This window comes from Parasteatoda tepidariorum, chromosome 7 (assembly GCF_982258835.1).
Source record: "Parasteatoda tepidariorum strain Cologne lab strain chromosome 7, Ptep-v5.0, whole genome shotgun sequence".
Lineage (NCBI taxonomy): Eukaryota > Metazoa > Arthropoda > Arachnida > Araneae > Theridiidae > Parasteatoda > Parasteatoda tepidariorum.
Window position 1 is genome coordinate 43,227,884 of NC_141761.1, and position 24,907 is coordinate 43,252,790.

General features: G+C 30.0%; 1 protein-coding gene across 1 annotated transcript in view; it reads right to left on the reverse strand.

The window, feature by feature from the left end:
• LOC107455096 (zinc finger protein 474) overlaps window positions 1-24,907 on the reverse strand; it is a 30,081-nt gene that overhangs the window by 1,491 nt on the left and 3,683 nt on the right. Inside the window, exons 3-6 of the mRNA XM_016072538.4 lie at window positions 21,301-21,476; window positions 17,606-18,021; window positions 3,025-3,223; window positions 124-268 (exon numbers count right to left, since the gene is read on the reverse strand). Coding sequence (XP_015928024.1) covers window positions 124-268; window positions 3,025-3,223; window positions 17,606-18,021; window positions 21,301-21,476 — 936 coding nt within the window. The remainder of the gene's footprint in view (window positions 1-123; window positions 269-3,024; window positions 3,224-17,605; window positions 18,022-21,300; window positions 21,477-24,907) is intronic.

A 24,907-nucleotide genomic window follows, 5' to 3' on the forward strand; every position in this document is an offset into this window, starting at 1 on the left:
TTTTTTTTCTTTCTGTATATGCTTATTTAACATTTAATTTTATAATTATCAAAATATACTCGTCCTTTACGATATTGACAAAGTATACTAAAAAGAAGACTTGCGAATGTTAAATATTGGTACCTGTTTTCTGCATGACAACCTCTTAGGTGTATTTCGAGCCTATCTGGAAGGAATGTCCGACCGCAATTGCTACAAGGAATCAACTGCTCTAAATGCATTTGCCAAGCTGCCTCAGACATGGCAGCCGTGTCAAAAGATCCATCGCCTGAAAAATACGCAAAATTAATTCGTAACTTTCTCTACATTCTACTCATATTAATTGTGTTCTAAATTTTAATGGTTAAAAAAGTATATGTGCGTCTTGGTAGATCAAATGTTTGACAGAGTAATTAAATTAGAAATAATCAGAAACATGTAATTGAATAAATTTTAGAAATAATTCATTAATATCCTATCGAAATGCGATGTATACTGAGCAAAAATGAAGTGAAAAAATTAATGTTACTCTGGATGACTTTTGTTCTAATAATCGGTTTTTCACAGAAAGTGCCGACCTTACTGATTCAAAGTTTTAATTTCAAAATAGTATTCTAACTAATTAATGTAACTACAATCATACAATCCATTATAGTGAACCCAGTCTGCAGACCCAGTAATATATCCACTATAAACAATTGATTCCCTATATCCAAATTTTTTGAAAAATATTTTTTTGCATATGATAGTTGAATTTTTGAAAATAGGAATTGTGATTTTGCATAATTTGCTTAAAAAATTATTAGCGAATTAAATAGAAAATATATCAAACTTTAAGGCGAAAAATTCTTACTTAGTTAAAAATTGGATCTAATTTTAAGTTTTACGGAAGAAATTAATTATTTTTGATTGAACACAATTTGATTTTATGTAGAATTTATCAACTTTCTTATCTACAATATTCAAAGAATTCAAGATTTTCTGATCCACATTTTCTGTAAAATATTCAGGATATTTATTGCTTGGTTTTTCTTTAGATATAGGTGATGCTGAAATTTCATTTTCTTCCAACAAGTCTTCCTTAGCTTCGTCCTTTCATTTAATTTCGGAGACATTGTTACCGTAGTACCTGAAATGTACGATTCATCATCGCAATATTCGAATTGCTCTGTAACATTCTTAGGAATACATCCCTTGTTTTTCTAGCCACAGAGTGGTAGATAAATTGCCTTTGTCAATTTCATCCTCCACAGTGGAGTCTTCTTGTAAATCCTTCGAAAGACCTGCTGGTCGGAAACAGTTACGGATTGCTGTTGACTAACTAGAAGGCAAATGTTATTATCAGTGTTCGTGTTTTCTTCGTAGTTATTTTGAAACAAGGATCACTAGTTGTTTCTTATAGTGGGACTTCAGGCTTCCGAATAACGCCCTGATTGCAACACAGGCTGCACACAGGCGGGCAACACAGACGGGCTGCAACACAGAAGTCTTATTTGGAGATAGAATTACAAGCACTTTCAAAATGGGGGTAAGCTGTGTGCACCTGCAAGTTTAAAGTTGGAGGACTGAAGAAAAATTAAGGAAATGAAATTTGAGTCCGCTATAACCGAACTACCGTTTTGACAGCTGTTCACTATAAGCGTTTAAAAAAGCATTATTTAAATGGGAGTTCGGACGAGACCACTAAAAAAGTTCATTACAACCAAGTGTTCACTATATCCCAGATTCAATATAGCGGGATTCGACTAGGAAACATTTTTTTTTCTTTTCAAATAAATGTATTTTTTTCCCTGACGGATTTCATTTTTTGTCTATCAAAATAAAGGTGGGGTAGATTGCTGCAATCTGTAAAACATGGTCTTAATATTTACAATAGGTGGGAGTGGACTGAAGAAAGTTTGAGCCCTTAAACCTTATAGTTTCACGTGTTGCGTAGTTTTTATTCGGAAACTTTTAAATGAATCAAAAAATTGTTGCACAGAATTATAGAAATCGTTTATTCAAAGGTAATTAGTTCAAAGGTATGTTAAGCTAAATTTTCAATATATACTTTAAATATTTATTATAAATGATAATGATCGAGAAAATCTTGAGTCATAAGGTTTACAAATTTTTACATCATTTTAAATAATTTCAGAGGACAAAATCCTAAGTTTGACAGAAATCGGTTGACTAGATCTTGAGAAATAAAAATTCGGCGTTTTTCATATTGTTATGGAAGAGAGTATAAAGTCAAAGATAACTGAACAAATAAAATGCGTCTCAGTTCTTGTCAGACCAATGAATCAGTGAGTATGCGTGTCACTGAACAAATGACATTTTTTTTATCGTAACACAAGACCAGTATTTTTTACACAATCGGAAGAAATTTTATGTGGGAAACTAAAATTGAGTCTGAAGAAGAAATTTTTGGATACAGATTGTTTTATTTCTGTAAGCAAGATACTTGTTTATTAGTTAATTGGCTACGCGGTTATGAGCCTACCAAAAAAACCTATATTTAAAAACTAAACTATTGGCCTTGTACAGTGGATTTTAGCATACGTGTCATCAGATAAGATTGCCAAGAATATGGATGTAAACAGAAGAGTAGAACGGAAATATTTACGTAATTAACGCATTTAGAGAATCATTTGGAATTTTTTTAAAATTAGTTATTGAAAATTAAGTATCATGTCATAGTTTTCAAATCCGATAACCAATTAAACTGAGACGGGAACAGTAGGCCTTGGCCCTCTATGGGCTGTCACGTCACTGAGTTTGAGACATATAACCAATTAAAAGTTAACTGCTATCTTTTTTTAGTTAAATAAGGCTTTTTTTTTCGATGAAATTAAATTATGGGTTTTGATACAAAAAATACTAGCCGGAGGTGATAAAATCATTTCAACATGTATCACAATAAAATAAGCATAACTCATAGAAAATGAAAAACATAAAATAATTGTACTGATGAATATTTGTAAATTTTGCATATTTTTGTACAACAAGTACTCAAAAGTGTCGAAGTAATTATAATAATAAATAGATTAAAATTTTGTTTACTTCTTAAAATTATTTCCGGTTTCTTTGGCTCCTTTCTCCTTAAGTTTTTTGGCAGCCTATCATTCTCTAAATGCCATTTCTTCAAACAATGCGGTTCATGTAGACTGATGGATTTAGTTCCAAACTGTCGTCCACAAATGTAACAAACTACTGTTGGTGGTCGTCTTGTAGCAGCTTTAGAGGAACCTAAACCTCCTATCTAAAACACAATCAATCATTATAAATGGTTTTGCTCTAGGGATCATAAATTGCAATTATATACACCGAAGAGCCATTACATTATGACCACCTTTAGCACTCAAAACTGCTAGCACCCGCCGTGGCATTGATTTCACAAGGTGCTGAAAGGTAGTTTGAAGTATCTGGTACCAAGCGCTCACCAACTAGTCCTGCAATTCTCTCATATTACGAGGGGGTAGCGTGGCAGCGCGAATTTGGTTTTCTAAGTAGGACTACAAATGCTCTATTGGATTAAGGTCAGGTGAATTTGGGGGCCAAGACATGACTTGATAGTAACTGGAATGTTTCTCGACGATCCGACCCTCATGACATGGTGCATTATCCTGTTGGTAAACACCATCTCCCGCAGGAAAAACTGTTGCCATGAATGGGTGAACCTGGTCTGCAACTATGTTCAAGTAGCTTACAGACGTTAGGGACTGTTCTATGAGGATTATGGGTCCTAATGTGCCCCATGAAAACATTGTTCCTGGGCGAGAAACCATGAAAACCTGGGTGAGCCCATTGTTATAGATGGAGGGTGGTCATAATGCAATGGCTCTTCGGTGTATATTTTTTTGAAGAGATATAAATAAAGTTTAAAATAGACGTTTTTAAAAATTTATTAGAGAATGTTGTATTTGTTATCATTAGAGATGCGCACCAATCAATGTTGCAAGGAAGCCATATAGTCAATCTTTCATCAGAGATTTTATTTTTCATATGAATATCGTAGAATTTTATCGAAAATTTAACAAAATATATACGAAGGGCTTAGGGTAATGTAATGATAAGCCACATTTTTAAACTGTTCAGGTAAGCGATTTTGAGAAGGAAAAACAACAAAACATGATTTTCATGTAAGCGAAATGAGATTTCTGTGTATTGTACTCTTATCTCGTGTGAATTCTAGGAACTTACAAAGTACATATCTAAACAATATTAAGAAACAGATGTAAAATTGTTTCATTTCGGAAAAATGTGGCTTATTGTTATGTTGTTCGAAGATCTAGGCGAGATTTGGGCACAATGTCGGGCATGGCATTGCGTCGGATGCATTTTTTAATAAAAAACTAATATAAAAAATTTAAATTTTTAGCTTTTTTTTTAAAACAGGTTACCTCAGTTCATGTAAAAATTATCTTCATGAGCTACTAAACAATGGAATGCCACTCTTCTACTGGTCAATGGCACAAATAATCAAATCAAAACAGCACACGTGTGACGAAAAAGGTGTGTTGGATTCTCATTTTTTTTAAATGCAATCATCAGGTAATGTTTTTATAAGTCATTTGTGACCCACCCAGAAGATATGCTGAGTGCCTAATTTTCCCCATGGGTCAAAATGCCTATCGATGAAACTGAACTGTGGCCAAACTGCACTCATTGTGATTGTTGTCTTTCTCTCCAGGGGATCAGTTTTGGCTGGCATGTGTTTGGTTTATGGCTATTTCCGGAAACAGTTACAAATAGAAGGATTTCTATTTTATTTACTTTTGAATAGTTAACACCTATAAGGACTAAAGGTGCTAAGGTGGAAATATAAATTCTTATTTATGAAATTTGCTTTTAATTGCTATTTAAGACTATTTCCATTCATCGTGGATATTAATAAGACATGTTATTAATGAATATTTAATTTTAATAGCCACTTCTAATTTGTCTTTTCTTAATTAACTGAAACTAAGCTTAACGTGCAAGTGTATGCACATAGTTGTAGGGCTACTGTAGTATGTCAAAGTTAAACTTACTTCGATTAGAATGAAGGTTAGTTACTAGCATATCACTTATTAGGGTATCGATTTAGGTTAATTTTGTATAGTATGTAATTTATTTTAAATTTTTTTCAAAATTTTAGACTTTTACTTACTATTAAATTTGAACAATGGAAAAATTGAAAAAAAACAAACTAATCCTAACAATAGATTAAATAAGAATCGTAAGAATAGATAAGGTAGCAATAGATCAATGATGGAATTTCAGTTCCGAAGAGACTAGTTGGATTGAAAAAATTTCTCTTCACTACATTGCATTCATGAAAAATTTAAAATTTTTTTTAAATATTATTAAATTTGAATGTTATGTGGTGACCAAAAGCATAAAATAATGTAGAAACTTAAAAATCGAAGCATATTTATTGCAGTAATAATTACATTAAATCAAAATAATTTGTCTTAATGTTTCATTGCTTTTAAAGGCATTGATTTTATAAGTCAAAAATGAGTGACCCTTCTTTTTTTCTTTTAAATATAAGAAAAATATCACTACTTGATATTAGATACTTCCATGCTACGTTTCAATGAAGAACGATTATATGAGCGTTCATAGTATAGTTTAAAACTCGATTTTTTTTTTGATTATAAAACTTATTCACCAGTCTTAAATAGTTGATCGCCATCGCCGAGCTGGTGAGTGGAAATTTCTCGCCCTGCAGGTTAAATATTAAATTTTAAGACGAGTCTACACTATTTCCAAGTCGTAGGGCTAGTGTAAACAAAGAATGAATTTTTTGTAATAAAAAGTATATAGCCTAATTAATATATATAATTTAAAAAGAAGATAAACGAACAAATTATAATTTCTGTGAACGCACTTTGATAGATACGAGATTTATTGGCACGAATCATCCTATCATCGTAATTGTTTTTCAGTGTCAAAATTATATTTAGTTGTAACATTATTGAATCCTTGTTTTAATCTATATGAATTTTTTTGTTGTTGCCAGAATTATACTTATGCTAAAGAAACTATAAGGCGGCCTTAAACTTTTCGCTAGCACTGAAAATATTTTTTAATTTTTTAAATTGTTTTAACTGTATTAGAGAAAAAAATACACTCGAAATCACTAGAAATTTCTAACTGAATTGCATGTTTACGTTGCATTTTACCAACATTAAACTGATATACAGAAGAACTTGTGTTCGATCCCTAGTGGCGGCTTAAGGCCCATCCAGCTTCAGATATATGGGGTAACAGCTTATCTGGGAAGCCAAAGCGGCCTGTGCGCAGTGCTGGCCACATTACCACAATCACGTAGGTGGTCACGAAATTAAGGAGCCTTAATCTCTATAATATTCCTAGACAACAATGGCCTGTTGCGGGAATACTTTAATTTTAAAATGGTATGCAAAAGGAGATGAGTCGTGATGGCCCAGCTGTTAAGGCACTGAGTGAAATACTGGTGTTCTATTACGGTATCGATTTGATGGCCACTCTGTTTCAGCTTGGTGCGCAACGCAACCGTCATGCCTTTGCTCATGGAATAGAGGAACCTTAACTTCATTGATCACAACGGGCTGATACGACGAGCATATATATATAGCATTTATATATATATATATATATGTAACGAGTATATATATATATATGTAACGATATATGTAGACGAGCATTTATATATATATATATATATATATATATGTAATACAAAAATTATAAATAATTTTTTATTGATAAAACCATTAAAACTCTTTCGTTTTCATAAAATGTCTTTGGTAAAGAATAGGTGTAGAAATTCTATTTTGAGACTTCAAGGCTGAAAACTACCATTGAATTATAATTAGATTTATACTAAGGGAGGAGTTATTTTTAGAATTTTGCTCCTCTTTCACTTCCATATTAGGAAGCATTAAATGATTTTATATAATGCGTAGAGTTACAAGGTATGTACGACTGGAACCTGTTTACATCAAAATCTGTAGCTATTTAATGCGAGACCGATGGTTTTCGCATGTCTCTTGCTGAATAACGTTATCCATAAAATATCTGTCGGAATCATCCGGAGTTTTGTCCACCCCCTCCCTTGTGGAGTGGGGATGTGAGCTGTTATAACCACCAGCCTACCTTTAAATAAATATATATATATATATATATATATATATATATATATATATATATATATATATATATATATATATATATATATATATATATATATATATATATATATAAAATGGGGAGGTAAAAGGTGATTTGAAAATACAAAGAAAAACTGGCAGATATTGAAAGGTTCTGTTGAAAAAAATATATAATTGCTTTGTTTTATCGGGAGGTGGTGAGAAACTAATATCGTTAGAAAGAGAATCTGCATTCATATGAACAAAACAAGATTCCCGGGTATCAAGATGTGACAGGGGTGGTTAGAGTTTTGCAATATCGAGATTAAATTTACCCCCCAAGATGCAAAGAATGTGTAGCAATAGATTTATCGCATTCTTGAAAAAAGGATTTATCTACCGTGTTCCTTTAGCCTAAATGAGTACTTTAGTCTTTTGAGAGCTCTAAACATTTGCTTCAACCGTTTCCATTCTCAGGGGTCGATAGACGCTATTGACTTATGACGTGAATTTTTGATTGCTCAAAACATGACTACTTTGTATTACATTTTCATATTTCTAGAAGATAATGAAATTTTAGTTTCCCGCTTTAATTTCTGGGGATTATTCATTTAATGACACAACGTATTAAATTAAAATATTTAATGCGATATTAAAATTAGTTTTATGTAAGGTAATGGTTATGGCTCTTAAATTGCAAAAAAACATAATATTTTTGATTGCTCAAAACATGTCTACTTTGTATTATTACATTTTCATATTTCTTGAAGATAATGAAATATTTATCTTCCCGCTTTAATTTCTGGGGATTATTCATTCAATTACACAATATATTAAATTAAAATATTTAATGAGGAATTAAAATTGGTTTAATGTAAGATAATGGTTATGGCTCTTGGATTTAAAAAAAAAATATATAATTCATCAAACTTTTTAAAAAATTCAAAGCAGTACATTTTTATTTAGTTATTATTTTGCTTTATTGTTTTTTTTTTTTTTTCTTTTTTGGCTGCTGCTCTGAAAATAATTTTTTAAGACGTTAAACAATTCCGTCTACAAGTAAAATTTCAAAAGTCGAATGAAACGATGGAATGACCCCTTTCCCTTGGAATTAAAGTTAAGTAGTTACAAATCAATTATTTCGAATAAGTTAACGTCACATAATAAATCTAAGTAAAATAAAAGAAGTATATTTCAAGAAAAAGAATTATATTTCAACAAATTCGATGTGTTATACGGCCCTGTGTTTAATTAACTTAATATTAATTAACATTTTAAGTTACATAGAGAAACTTAGCTCAACTTTATTACTCCATATTGCAAATGAAGATTAGCTGGTGTTGACGTCATAGGTCACATGAGTGGGTATTGGTATTGTCTTCTTCTTCTTGGAGTGCAAGTACCCAATTTAAAAATAAAATTAACTAACACAATTTCTTAAATTTTTTTTCTTCAAATATTATATGATGTTATTTAATCCCTAGGAACCTGTTACTGTTGAAACTATTTAAGTTAAAATCATATTGTTTTATACTAAGTCATACAAAGCTAAAACCATATTTGATTTTACCTTTGAGATAATTGCCATGCATATTGTATAGCTCATCATTTAAGAAATATATATATATTATCATTGAAGTGTTTCTTAAAAAATAAAGAAAAAAAATGAAGTTTTAACATTATTTCACGTCGCGTGATAGAGATTATATTTAAGATTGCGAACGCTTTAATGACTTCACTACTAATTTCTGAAACACGAAACCTCACTCAGTCGGCGGTGGATGAAAATTAAACGAAAGTGTACATTTAATTTACTCATCTATGCATATAGTACGTGAGCATAAAGTGTCAATAAATGTGGCATTTACAAACTAAAAAGAAGGCTCTTTGCAAAATGACAATTTGATACAAATGGGTCGCCATAGCGATGAGAACCTCACATTTTAGTAGCTTCGATTTCCTTTTGCTTTTTTTTTAATATTTTGATTCCCTTCGATAATTTTGGTATCTATGCGACCATAATTCAAGCCAACCTTCTCATCTGCCCAATCAGTGAAGAAAAACTTGCCCTTTTTACCCATAACCCGACTGACCTAATTCAACAACACGTGTTTGAATTGTTCAATATCTTGGAACAGATTTTCTCAAGGGTAATTGCATTACATTGATCGGAATAGTTAATGATTTTTTGAAACGTTTAGACTCGATTTGAGATATTTATAAATTTTATACTAGTTATAAGATATTATCAATCCATTTTTCTTTGGTGAATGAATTACATAAAAGTACATTAAAGTAGCTGTAAACGAATGTATCGCAATAAAACTAATAATAAATGCAACAAAGTTATGTTACTTTATATATTTTAAATGTTCATTCAATATTTTGAAGTATATTTTCGCAAGGTTAATATTAATCAATCATAGTTTACTTAGTTTGAAAATTTTTGTCACTGTTTGATGCAATTAACAGTTATTTTATTGAAATGATTGAAAATATTTTTTGAGTTTTAAACTTTATTTTGATACATCTGTGCTGAAAAATTTTTTCGTCAGTCAGTAAAATAAGGTCAAAGTAATATTAAGCAAAATGAAGCATTCTTATCAAGAATAATATTGTTTGACAAAATTTGCAGTAAATTAATGTTTCAATAAAATTTGACTACCAAGTTGCTTAGTTTTTGAGAGCCATATTTCAAGAGTTCTACGATTCAAATAATTTCCAAATAAACAAATCTTATAATTTTCTAAGTTTTGTTTTACAAATTTTTAATTTAAACTATAAAATGTTTTCTAATGCATTGATAATTTGCTTTTCAAAAATTAAATTTATGTGGTAAAAATTAATTAAAAAACAATTTTTTTTTTTAAAGTAGAATCTTTAACATTTAATGGGAGGGTGTTACACTTCATTTGCAATGTTCGCTAGTTTCATATCGCTTACAAGTTAATATTCGCTTCTTTTTATTTGCAATATTCGCACAGTACCATTGGAATCATACCAAATTGTCTATGAATATATGGATTTCCTCTCTATATAACAGGTCACTCATAACAGCATTACAGGTCATATTGTTTCCAAATCGATTTTTTTTCGATAAGGTTTTTACTCCATATAAGATTTTATCAAATATTTGAGAGATATCTGCGTCAGTCTACGTGATAAATTTTACGAAGCATTTGAATAAAAATTTTGTTAGCCACTAACTTAAGAAATTGTCTCGGCAAATTATAACGTTCTTCGACGCAACAAAATATCTAGATAATTCTTATTGTTTGAAATTCAGAAAACTATAGCTTCTTGCCTGAGATATATCTATTTTAAAATCACATAGTTTTGGGAAGTTTTTTTAAATTTATTTTATTTAGCATTTTAGGCATTTTTTTAATGCAAAAATAAATCTATTCTAAGGAATCAGGTGCTCTGTTTTATTACAAGTAGCGGTAATTTTTCGAAGAAACTTCTGAATGATTTTTTTTAAGATTCTCACTTTTTATCATGCGCATTTTAATTTAAGTTTTTTCTAGAGATTTTATGAAATGTCAAGGCTTTCTATTTAATGACTAGGCAAATATATATTTATTCGCAATGCAAATATTAAGATTTTACCAAAAAACATGGGCCGGAAGAGCCTAGTTAGCAGAGAGCTGGACTCATGTTCATGAGAACGCGAGTTCGACTCCCAGCCTGCCGAAGACTCTTCGTGTAGTAAATGGTGACTGGATCATATTAAATCTTTCGGGTCACAAAGTACTCCAAGTTCACATGACAAATTATACCTCTGGGGGTACTGAATTGAAGATTGATAGTTGTCTGGTTCAGGTCAAAATTTGACACGTGGATGAACGAATGGATGTATGAATGAGTCCACCCTACAAACGGGTGTGACGTAATGCTGTGGTAGAAGTCAAATTCTTGGCCATAGAGGGCGCCACTAGAAAGCAAGAACAATAGCACCCTTTGACTTAATGGATTATGACAACAATAACAACAACAAAAAAACATCAGACATTCCATGCAGTGAATAGGCATATTATAAAATGCTCACATTTTATACATTCACAGTAACTTACACGTAATATTTAAATAAGATTCATTGAAACACACTCACGATACAAAATGTTAAAATGAAACAATATAGCTTTTGTAAAAGATAATAGGTTTTCTGACTAAAAGTCTGAAACTTTCAAGTGAAATCCAATACATGAAATCTGAGATCAAATTTTTACCAGATACAAAGTCATAATAGATCAAAATTGAATTATTTTCCCTTTGTTTTTGCAAGGAAAGTTAACGCATGCGTGATAAATTTCAATAGATGCTCTCCTTCTTCAGTTTTTAATTTCGTAACGTGAAACATTGCATGAATTTATATGACAGCATTGTAAAAAAACTGATACTCAAAATTCACGAAGTTTTCTACGTTATTGACAAAAAACCTGTCCTGGGATAAATTTCGAATAAACATTTCGTGAAATTTAGGAATTGACTACATCTACCTGTTTATGGGTAAAAATTTCGTTGAAGGGTAAAAATTTCGTCAAAATAAGGAAAGTATGAGTACCTAGTCATCTTCGAAAATCGAGCTTAAAAATCTGCTTACCTACCAGTACTCTAATTTTTGTATCATCCCATCATGCAGAGAGAATGAATGAAAAAATAAGTTTCGGATTTTCTAAAATGCACCGATATTACTCTCGAACGAGGGAGCAATTTCGTCAAATATTGGAAACTTCATATCATTAAGAATCATGATAACCTCGTGATGAATTGACGTCTAAAATCACGAAATACAATTCAGATATTGCTGAATTGTCAAAAATGAGAGTTGTATTTCTGAAAATAAGGTGGTGTAAGAAATATTGAGGCTTTGTTCCTTAAGATTTTTAAAATGATTTTGGTTTTACTTGAAATTAATCCATTATAATTAATTACTCTCTTTTTTTAACTGAAAATCTTACTAATAGGCATATTTTAATGGTGGTGTTCAGCATATGAGTGCGAAGTACGCAAAGTACTCATTATTACCAAAGTCGGAGTGCTTCTTAACTAACAGGTTTATTTGATAGGAGGTGACTAACAGAGGCAAGGAATAAGAATAGGGTCATGACTATGATATCGTTAGATTATTATCATGATGAGTTTCCAAAGTCATCCCAAAATATTCAAGTGTTAGCAAACTACTCATCAAGCTATTTAAGGCTTTCCTAATTTCGCAACCACTTCAATTAAGATGATATTCACCTAGCAAGTATCAGACTTCTATGAATACAATAAGTTTTGAATCTTTTTTATGAACAAGAAAATTTAATGATTAATTTTTAAAAACAAGAGCTAGATTATATAGTATAAATTTTGCTACCACTTGAATATTTTTAGCGAGCATTTGGGACTTCAGCATAATATGCACGAATTTCCCGAACGACCCAACAGCTTGGTAAGATGGTCCTACAAAAAGTACCATTTCAGCACCAGGATAAACTTCAGCACTCTATCTCCTGCGTTCTTCAACGGAGTATTATTCGTAATACTTTCTGAAACATGATTTATAAATTTCTGAATATAATACTAAGAAGTGGAAACTACTTAAGGGAACCTGGTTGCTTTAAAATAAAAGATCGTATTTTTTGTTTCTTGATTTTTGTGACAAATGCAAAATGGATACCAAAATATATTCTCGTATCTTTTACTCAGATTTTTCAAAAGTTGTATACTTCGGTGAATAATAGACTCAATTAACTGAACTAGTTGCTTGAAATTTTTTTTCTTGATCAGATTTTTTCCCCACCTGCATTCTAAAAAGCACTAATTGCAGTTTTGGCAATGTATTTGTCACTTTTAGTTAGAATTTTTTTTATAATCAATCAAAACTCTAAATTTTAAACTAATATTTTAATGCAATAAAGTTATAAATGTGATAAGAAATTGCTTTTAAACTCCAAAGAATGAAATATTTATAAATAGAGTAACAGACATATCAGTGTTACAGATATTATATGCTTATTACTGTCTTCTTAGAATAATTGTAAAAACTTGTGATGATAAGAAGAATTTTGAAATTAAAAAAATAAAGTAATCATTAATTTCAAGCAACTTATAAATACATATTTTTTGAAGAATAAATAATTGATCATATGTAAAAGTTGCTAAAGTTGTAAAAGTTTTGTTTTAAAATTTATTTTGTAATGTTCAATACTTTTTAAAAAAAATTCTTTTAAATTTTAAAGTAAAATTGCTTTGAGGAATTATTTAATTGGAATAATGAAAAATGAAACAATTTGCTGTTTTAGAAGTTAATATTTATCTTTTACAAATATAATTTTTTTTCTTTTAAGAAACTCAGTTTTTTTTTTAAAAAAAAGAAACAATTTGCTGTTTTAGTTTCCCTCTGAAGTTAATATTTGTCTTTTTCAAATATTTTTTTCTTTCCTTCTTCTTCTTCTTCAAAAAAATTATTTTCTTTGTTTAAAATCGTAGTTAAAAAAATTATATATTTTATGTACTGTTTAAAAAATAAAGAATAGAGTCTTAATTTTGTATTTCATTTTACAACCACGATTGAATAGTTCGATTGGTAAAACTTTTTAAGTACTTTTAGAATTTTAAATAAGTGCACAAAATAATGAAAACACTTCTATACTGATAAATTTTTTCATATTTCGCCAGAAATAGTAAAGGAATCATTTTATAACTTCAGAAGATTTTAGATCATGCGATTTCTCATACATATCAATGCAATTTAAACATTTTAGAGGTTTGAGGGATCGACAATAAATTACAAACGGAAAATAATGTTTATGAACACCCTATACCAAAAACTGAAGCAATAAATTTGTAACTTATGATAGTTATTTTGGTTATTATATGCAAATATGTATGGACTTAAATACGTATGGACATTTTTGTAAAATCTGATTTTTTCTTTTGTCTTACGCTTTTCGCGATAACTTACAAAATATTCATAAAAATTAAACATATTTTTTGGAGCAATTTAAATTGATTTCAAAATTATTGATTTAAAATTTAAAAAAAGAAACCCGTTTAAAACTGTTCTGGATATGAGTAATTGAATTAGTTTTTTTTACCGAGTATGCAGGGAAGAAATTAAAAAAAAAAAAAAAAATCCTAATTTTATAGTGAATCGTATTTGGCAACTAATAATAAATGTCCAATAGAATATTTTAAAAATTTAATAAGTTTTAAACAATTTTCAAAATAGTTTTCGTACATTTTAAAAGAAGGATGAAAATGATAAGGGGTTTTCCATAGATGTTATTGTGTACTTCGAAGCAAGATTTATAAAAGATGACACCGGTATTGCTGGGGACTTTGGCCAAGGCTGGGGATCATCCCCCATGAACGTATCGTTTCTTTCGCCTGTTTTCTTTCTTTATTACATCACATTTTGGTGTATGAACGTTTATTGTTATGTATTATCATTTGTTATTAAATTCTGCCTTATGATACAAAATAATGTTTATCGAAAACCTCTTATCGTTTTGAGCTTTCTTTCAAAAAGTACGAAAACTACTTTGAAAACTGCTTGAAACTTTTAACATTTTTAATATATTCAAATCGGACTTTCTTCATTAGTTGCCAAATACGATTCACAACAAAATTACGAAAAAAAGAGTATATTAAATTTTTTCCGCGCATGCGCAGAATAAAGGAACTATTTTAAATAATTATATATCGCGCAGTTTTAAACGACTTTTTTTTTCAAATTTTAATGCAAAAATTTTGTAATTAATTTTAAACTGGTCTAAAAATTTTGCTTAATTTTATTGAATATTTTTAAAGTTGTATTAAAAAAACATAAGAAAAAAGGGAGTTCATTATAAAAATGTCCATATTTCCATAAATGTTTAAACTAGGCTTATGAAATTTTGCGTAATTATTGCATATAATAATCAAATTATTTTCTGTTTGTAATTTATTGTCGGTCCCTAAAACTTTTAAATCTTTAAACTTCATTGATATATATGAGAAATCGCCTTATCTAAAATCTTCTGAAGTTATAAACTGATTCAATTGTTATTTCTGGAGAAATTCTAAAAATGTTTTAGTATAGAAGTGTTTCCATTATTTTATCCACCCCTTGCACATTATATCGAATCATTCTTTTATTTACTTTGGTTTTCATTTATTAATGTTGAATTTCAATTTAAATGAACAATGCAAAAATAGAATATACTGCATATATTTTTATAAGTTAAAAATATGATATGCAAACTTTTGGCTTTCATTGTTTGAGTACAAAATAAATTATTTTTAACTATGCATAAAAACCCTACTTTCAGATATTCATTCTTTTTTTAAAAAAAAGTTGTATCAATTTAAAAAAAAAAGGAAAAATGGAATAAATAAGAGTGCGTAAAAATAAAAAAAGTGTCCATTCACTTTTTTATTTTTAACTTTTGCCTGCGAACTTTTTGCTTTCATTGTTTGAGTACAAAATAAATTATTTTTAAATATGCATAAAAACCCTACTTTCAGATATTCAAAAAAAATTTGTATCAATTTAAAAAAAAAAAGGAAAAGTGAAATAAATAAGAGTGTGTAAAAATAAAAAAGAGTTCATTCACTTTTTTATTTTTAACTTTTGCTTGCGAACTTTTTGCTTTCATTGCTTGAGTACAAAATAAATTATTTTTAAACATGCATAAAAACCATACTTTCAGATATTCATTCTTTTTTAAAAAAAAGTTGTATCAATTAAAAAAAAAAGGGGGAAAATGAAATAAATAAGAGTGTGTAAAAATAAAAAAGTGTCCATTCACTTTTTTATTTCTAACTTTTGCTTGCGAACTTTTTGCTTTCATTGTTTGAGTACAAAATAAATTATTTTTAAACATGCATAAAAACCCTACTTTCAGATATTCATTCTTTTTCAAAAAAAAGTTGTATCAATTAAAAAAAAAAGGGGAAAATGAAATAAATAAGAGTGTGTAAAAATAAAAAAGAGTCCATTCACTTTTTTATTTTTAACTTTTGCTTGCGAACTTTTTGCTTTCATTGTTTGAGTACAAAATAAATTATTTTTAAACATGCATAAAAACCCTACTTTCAGATATTCATTCTTTTTCAAAAAAAAGTTGTATCAATTAAAAAAAAAAGGGGAAAATGAAATAAATAAGAGTGTGTAAAAATAAAAAAGTGTCCATTCACTTTTTTATTTCTAACTTTTGCTTGCGAACTTTTTGCTTTCATTGTTTGAGTACAAAATAAATTATTTTTAAATATGCATAAAAACCCCACTTTCAGATATTCAAAAAAAATTTGTATCAATTTAAAAAAAAAGGAAAAGTGAAATAAATAAGAGTGTGTAAAAATAAAAAAGTGTCCATTCACTTTTTTATTTCTAACTTTTGCTTGCGAACTTTTTGCTATCATTGTTTGAGTACGAAATAAATTATTTTTAAATATGCATAAAAATCCTACTTTCAGATATTCATTCTTTTTCAAAAAAAAGTTGTATCAATTAAAAAAAAAGAAGGGGAAAATGAAATAAATAAGAGTGTGTAAAAATAAAAAAGTGTCCATTCACTTTTTTATTTCTAACTTTTGCTTGCGAACTTTTTGCTTTCATTGTTTGAGTACAAAATAAATTATTTTTAAATATGCATAAAAACCCCACTTTCAGATATTCAAAAAAAATTTGTATCAATTTAAAAAAAAAGGAAAAGTGAAATAAATAAGAGTGTGTAAAAATAAAAAAGTGTCCATTCACTTTTTTATTTCTAACTTTTGCTTGCGAACTTTTTGCTATCATTGTTTGAGTACGAAATAAATTATTTTTAAATATGCATAAAAATCCTACTTTCAGATATTCATTCTTTTTCAAAAAAAAGTTGTATCAATTAAAAAAAAAGAAGGGGAAAATGAAATAAATAAGAGTGTGTAAAAATAAAAAAGTGTCCATTCACTTTTTTATTTCTAACTTTTGCTTGCGAACTTTTTGCTTTCATTGTTTGAGTACAAAATAAATTATTTTTAAATATGCATAAAAACCCCACTTTCAGATATTCAAAAAAAATTTGTATCAATTTAAAAAAAAAGGAAAAGTGAAATAAATAAGAGTGTGTAAAAATAAAAAAGTGTCCATTCACTTTTTTATTTCTAACTTTTGCTTGCGAACTTTTTGCTATCATTGTTTGAGTACGAAATAAATTATTTTTAAATATGCATAAAAATCCTACTTTCAGATATTCATTCTTTTTCAAAAAAAAGTTGTATCAATTAAAAAAAAAGAAGGGGAAAATGAAATAAATAAGAGTGTGTAAAAATAAAAAAGTGTCCATTCACTTTTTTATTTCTAACTTTTGCTTGCGAACTTTTTGCTTTCATTGTTTGAGTACAAAATAAATTATTTTTAAATATGCATAAAAACCCTACTTTCAGATATTCATTCTTTTAAAAAAAAAGTTGTATCAATTTAAGAAAAAAAAAGGGAAAAGTGAAATAAATAAGAGTGTGTAAAAATAAAAAAAGTGTCCATTCGAAATATTTGTATCAATATCACTTACTTTTCTGCAATTAGATTCGTGTACTTTGATTTTCCTTTTGTCTACTTGCTCACCGCAAAGTCCGCAAGTACCATAAATGTTCACATCTTGCTGTCCACCTTTGTCCGGCACTGTTCGCGACATATCGTTTTGGCCGCGTTGTCTTTGCGGAGGTCGAGTCGCTGGCTTATAGACTCGAATAGGAAGGCGACCAACTCTACGAGCGAGGGCTATTTCTTCGTCGGACATAACTTGCCTGCCACTCGATGCCGGCCAAATCGTAGCAGTCGGCCTCTGGTGGTGATCAGAATTAACTCTTCGTCCGGATGTAAGCTTGCTAGATAATGTCCGGATGCTTTCTGAAATGGGAAGGCCACAACAGGAGGAGGGTGTTTTAGATCTCGTATAATGTCTGTCAGCTTTGATTGCGTGATGATCTGTTCGGAAACAAATAAATTAGAAATCGATATAACATGATGAAATAAGAAATTTTTTTTTTATCTATTTATTTTTTTAAGGAAAACGTTTATAAAAATATGCTCTGTTTCTACTCTCAACCAGGGCCGGATTAAGAGCAAGCAGGGCCCTAGGCCATTCAAAATTTTGGTGCCCTTAGGTGAAATTTTTTTTTCGTAATTTTTTTAATTTATTGAAATTAAAAGTATTTGTCCTTTTCAGAAAGCAAATTTGAAATAAAAATAAATAACAATAAATTTTTACTTTATTTTGTTAAATTAAAACTAAAAAATTATCGTATTTTATTAATATATATTTGAAATTGAATTTTTTTAAAAAAATTATTGTTTTTCTTAATTTTTATAAAATTATTTTCAAAATTTTTTTTTAAGGGGGCCCTCAATCATTGGGGGCCCCAGGCCATGGCCAAATTTGTAATCCGGCACTGCTCTCAAGGGAGATATTGTAACTTTGGAACATTTTGGAAATTGTAATTATGTAGTAAAAAACTATATGCAGTTATTCATACATGTATAAATTGGTGTGTTGATTTACCAAATTCACAGCATCCCGAATCCCCCAAATCATTCAAATTTACTTTAAACTTGAAACAAATTTGATTCATATTATGTTACTTCCATAAATCGGAAACATGCTACTACTTACATATTCGTAAGATTAAAGAGATTTTGTGCCGTTTTACGGATTATGGTACCGATAATATGGTTCAAAATTGAGCCGATTTTTATGAGTAGTGTAACTTGTGAGCACTTAGACTTTTTCAAAGTAGAGTCAACTGCTTTTTTTTTTAATTGAATTATTTCTAGTTATTTTTCACATATAGTTTTTTTTTAGTTTTTTCGAACTTCTTCCTTTCATTTTTGCTTCAGACATAGTTAATAACACGGTTAAGCCACATTGCCTTTATTAATAAATCTTAATTTGAAGTAGTGTTTGGCCAGAAAATTTTTAAAATTATTCTTAAACATTTATTCTGGAATGTTTCCTGTTTCTCTATTTCAGTTTTGCGGAGGTTCCAACATTCTGCACCGTACAAAAGAGTATGGAGCGAATAAAGGTTTTAAAAAGCACTTATTTTTGTGGATATTTTTATGTTTGAAGCTCTTAATTAATAATTTAAGTAGTGTTGAATAGTTAGTTGTATATTAAATATTTATTTAGAATAATTTTGTACTTTTATAGAAATAAAACTTAGTTACGAAGTAGTTACGATTAAGAGCTATTTTTTAATCTTTTCAATTGTATAAATTTTTAACGTATACGGTGATATGTTACCGAATTATGTCATACCAAATATTGGTGAAAAAGTTTGACTCTTTTTGCGCAATAGCGCATATATATATATATATATATATATATATATATATATATATATATATATATATATATATATATATATATATATATATATATATATATATATATATATATATATATCTTTCACGGCGACAAAAAAAGCCTCATTACAACTCCCCGAATGGCAACGCTGGAAAATCGACCAATGATTGCCGCTAAAAATGTCACATGCCAAATCTAGGTGAGGTTGCTCAACATATAGTGCTTTTAAAAACTGAAATAACATTTCAGCTGCGGCAATCTCATACTATTAAGCTAGGCAGAAGTGAGTAGTCTTTGTCGATAGATCTCTATTTTAGTATTTTGTTGAAAGCGCTTTTTTTCACGAATTTATATATTACGAATTTATTTGACGATTTTTGATTTATATCACAAATTTATTTGTTTTATTATTGTTATTAGTTATTCATTGAAAAACGAGTCTCAGTCAATGAGTCTTTATTTGAATTCAAATTTATTTTAATGACTTAGTATTTACTAAAAAGATGTACTTTTTTTTTAAAAAAAAAGTTGTTATATGGATTTGAATGATTGTTTTGAATTCTTAGAATTTTGTGCATTTGCACTGTACCTAAGTTAGTAGCGAGCGAAGCGAGCTTGGTTTGCGAACCAAACCGTATAAGATTGCGTAGCAATTTTCGGGGGTTGGCGAGCGTTAACGAGCAGGGGGCGCAGCCCACTAGTATTTATATATATTACTTAATATTGAACGTAATAGAGTATTGGGTTAAATTTTCTATCTTTGTGACAGAGATGGAAATAATTTTAATACTTTTGCCATCCACTACGTAGAAAGCCCCGAATGCATACTTACGGTGGTTAATCGCTATCGGACAGATGTTAAATTATTATTAAAATTCAATACATAAAGAACGTTGACAATATTGCGAACATCTCCGGAAAATAGTTAGCATTGAAATCAAAGTATTTCTGAGCTGGTAAAAGAAGCCGCAAGCAACAGCAAGATGATGAAAAAATTTGGTTCATATATTGTTTAAAACTAATTAAGCTATTAGGATTGGCGGAGGGGTGGGAGAATTAGAATATTTAAATGCGGTTGTGCCGTGCATTCGACTCGCTCAGTTACTACCATTAAAGTTTATATGTTGTACGAGATAATTTTGGAAGGTGACAAAGCATGGCGTCAAAAACAGTTAGCACAGTATAATATTTTAAAAATTAATGAAATTAATAAAAGATATATTTAATTGAATAAATATTTATTTTTTCATTTGAATGATTCGATGCTCTTAGAACACTTTACTAATGAAAATCGTGAAAATAAATGCTTGAACACTAGCTGAAAATAATGTTATGATAAAGTTTTGATATTCATTATAGAACTGCAATGAAGGAAATGCCGATTTAAACCACTGAATAATAAACAAAATTTTTTTGAAAAGAAGCGTGACCCGTAATTATTTTAAAATATTGAATTTTTAAATTAAATTAGTTTTTATGTTTTGTACTCTATATTCGAAATAGTTTTATTTTTGACAATGAAACGAAAAAAAGTGATGAATAATGTTATAAAAAAAAGGGGAGACAGTACTGATAGAAATGAAGTAAGATAATTTTGAAACCAAGCGATTTATACAAAATTAATTTAAAAAAAAATCAACAATAAGGATATTTCAAGGGTCAAAAATAAGAGTATTTCACTACAAAAACGTATGTAACCTTTTCATAATTATAATTCCTGATTTCGTCTACGAATGTTCATTTATTGACTAATCTCACAGCATAATTCCATTAAAACATAATAGAGAAATCTTCATAGAAATTTTTTTTTCAAACAATTTTAGTTTCATATTAAGTTTGTTTTAAAAACATTCGATGTGTACTCTTATAAAAATTAAATACTGAAAGAATTGAGTAATCACCTGTACTTTCTCTACTTATTTTGATTGGCGATTGACTATTGATGGAAGATTGATGAGCATTTTTTGTCATGGAAGTGGATTCAGATTTGGCAATATTAGAAGGCGGGGAAATGACAGGATGGATGATATTTGGCGTTGGACTCGAAAGTGTTCTAGTTCCAGGTCGATGTATTTTTCTGCAAGAAAACTAACTTGCAAATTATATGTATTAAAAATGAAAATGCAAAAAATACCGATTGAGTCGGGGTGGCTCATAGGATAGAGCTCTCGCCTCTCTTTGAAGAGGCTGTGGCTCAAAATCCAGCGATGGCTGGTCGATCCGCAAACTGCGCTCGGCTCACCTCGACAATATCCCTAATTGGGCGGAAAATAAATTTGACTATATACACTCATGGACAAAAAAATTAGCCCACCAAGAAATAATCGCGCCCACCCATCGACGCCTCGGTTTGGAGTTTTGGAACTGGACTGCAGCGGAATGGAACCAGGTCGTCTTTAGCGACGAATCCAGATTAAATCTCAGCAGTGATGACTATCGTGTTCGTGTGTTGAACGCCTCAATCCTGCCTTTGCTTTACAGCGACAAACCACTCTCACAGCTGGTGTGATGGTATGGGCTGCCATTGCCTGCAATACACGGTCACCCCTAGTATTGTTCCGTGGCACCATGACAGCCCAGCGGTATGTCCATGAAATCCTCCAACCACATGCGTTGCCACTCATGCAGCGGCTGCCAGGAGCCATTTTTCAACAAGACAATGCTCGGCCTCATGCGGCAAGGGAGTCACAAGACTGTCTCCGTATTGTTACTACCCTTCCTTGACCTGCCCGATCCCCAAATTTGTCTCCAATCGAGCATATCTGGGATCATTTGGGACGGCGAGTTGGGCATCCTCCGAGTTTGAACGAACTAAAGGCAATGTTACATCAAATATGGAACGAAATGTCTCAAGACATCATACAGAACTTGTATGCCTCAATGCCCGATCGTATCACATTGTGTATTCGAGCTAGAGGGGATCCAAAGGGGTATTAACTCCTCCGTTCTTTTGCATTTTTCTCTAAAATAAATTATCCTTTTTCTTTGATTTTCTAATCATTTACTTATATCAAAGTAGTCATTACGTATGTAAAATTTCGTATCATTTTGACGACTCCTTCTTGGTGCGCTAATTTTTTTGTCCATGAGTGTATTAAGGGCGAACCGCGTTAGCTCTGATAGAGCCCTCGCCTGCCAATGAGGCAACCCAGGTACGAATCCCAGCGAAGGCAGATCGATACAAATAAAATATCCTCAATGGTTGAACGGATGAAGTTGAGCATTAATGGTTGAAAATAGGATATAGATTGGCTGCTTAATGCTAATGGTAAATTAAGAAATATCAGCGAGATCTGGGAATAGCTCTTGCTTCCCACTAATATATACCAGATTCGATTGCCAGAGAAGGATGATCAATTCGTTTAGAGCTTGCGGTTAACGTAGATCAGAATGTTCACCTGAAACATTCCAAATGATAAAAAAAAAAAAGAATTATGGAGATCTCGTATTGGGTGAGATTTTTGTGGTTCATGATAAACATGAAATGAATAATTAGTGAACTGAGGATATCAGGAGTCTTTCGTTGTTATCAGCGCAAAATCAATGCAGTTATAAAGGTAATTTTTGTAGGTAATATATTTATTTATTCCTTATCCAATGATATTTACTTTTAATAATTATTTTTTTTTATCCATTCTTAGTATAATTCCCCGCTATTATCTTTTTGATTTCGGTGAGTAATCGAAATTTAACAGCTTAAAAGTAAAAACGATGTTCCTCTATTATCAAGTAATCTGATGTCATTAACTTATTACGATATAATTTTTGATGAACATATTTAAAACAATATCTAACTTATTGTCCATTTACAATTATTATAAAGTAAATAAGTTAAATGTACTTTTATACTAAACTTTATGTAAAATTGCAGCTTATGATGCATTTTTAGAACCATCTCGAAGATGAAACTCGAGGATTAATTGGTTTTACTATTTATTCTTGTTAAATTTGTTATACTGATATTTGTTATATTATTGTAACATGTTTTATTCTGATAAAGGTTTGATCCCTCTCTTTCCACCTCTTTCAGTCTCTCAGTTGATTTAGCTTGCAAACTTTTCTTGTAGCATTATAACTAATTTGGTTACATCAGAAGAAAACTACTATTGGCTGTAGCCATGCGAGTGGTACTGTAAATATACTATGCAAACAAAAGTTTTGCATGATTCGCAGGGTTTAGGAAATATACAAGAGTAAAAGGAAAAAAGTAATTTATTTCAAAGTTATAGTGCCCACATAGTTACTTTTCTGTGTAATTGTCCTCCGTATCCAGACATTTAGCGGATGGTTAGAGAAGCGTGGAAATCTTTTCACCGATGTAGCAACCCGAAATGGAAAACAAATTTTCTAGTGTGTTGAAGTCCCGCATAAACCTAGAAGTTTTTGTCTGACTAATATAAAGCCATCTACTATCCGTCCTTTAATGACGTCGAATGGTTTAGAACAGTGGTTTCTAACTGAAGGCCCGGGGGCCGCATCCGGCCTGTGAAGCTTTTTTTGTGACCAACGAACTAAAGTATATTAGTTGTCATTTTTTGTCGGACAATTTTCGTAAAAAATCTGTATGGGTTAAAATACTTTTCTCATTAATAAAAACCTAATTTCTTCGTTTCTGTGAAATTTAACATACCAACGGTGCAAAAAAATTTATTTCTCAGGTTTTGCATCCTAGAAAATATTTATTCAAATACAAAAGTAATCGTGTATGTTGCTCTTTCTTATTTCATTTTTTTTTGTATTTTGTAAATATAATTTAGCATGTGTGTATAGAAATTTTCCCGAAGAAATTCTCCGATTTAACTTTTTGAAACCGAATAGAAATTTTCTCGAAGAAATTCTCCGATTTAACTTTTTGAAAATATTTGCTCACACATTTGTAAATTTTAAATTTAAAATGTAAATATCTATTCTCTGGTAGTTGCAGCAGACAAACCTCAATTTTCTCATTGAACATTTTGTGTGCTACTATGTAAGTTTTAATACTAACCTTTTTAAAGTTTTATATCTTGACAATTAGATATCTGTTGCACATTAATTGTTTAATACATAGGTGAACATTAAAGTTATTGTAGCCAGTATTTTTTAATATGCAATTAAATATTTTTAAAAATCTACGTCTTATTTTAATTTGTAATTCAATACCTTTGTTTTGTACTACTTGTTAAAATCTGACAGTAATATTTAATGTTCCTTCAAACATAAGAGAGTCCTACATAAAATTTTGATAAAGTTGCGGCCCACCATCTGATTTGTGTTTTTAATTGTGGTCCCCGGCCTCATGTAAGTTGGAAACACCTGGTTTAGAACGCTGTTTTCGTGTTTTTCTAGGCTAAAGCTTACTCAGAAATAACGTTCAGGCAACTGCCTGGCCTTAAAAAACTATCTCTCATCAATAGCGGCAATGTTTGTTTCAGGAGGGTTTTTAAAGGTCTTTAAACCAACTTCGTAGACAAGAAATTTATAGATGAACTTACATATTTACTGCAATTCAGTACGAGACGTTAAGTG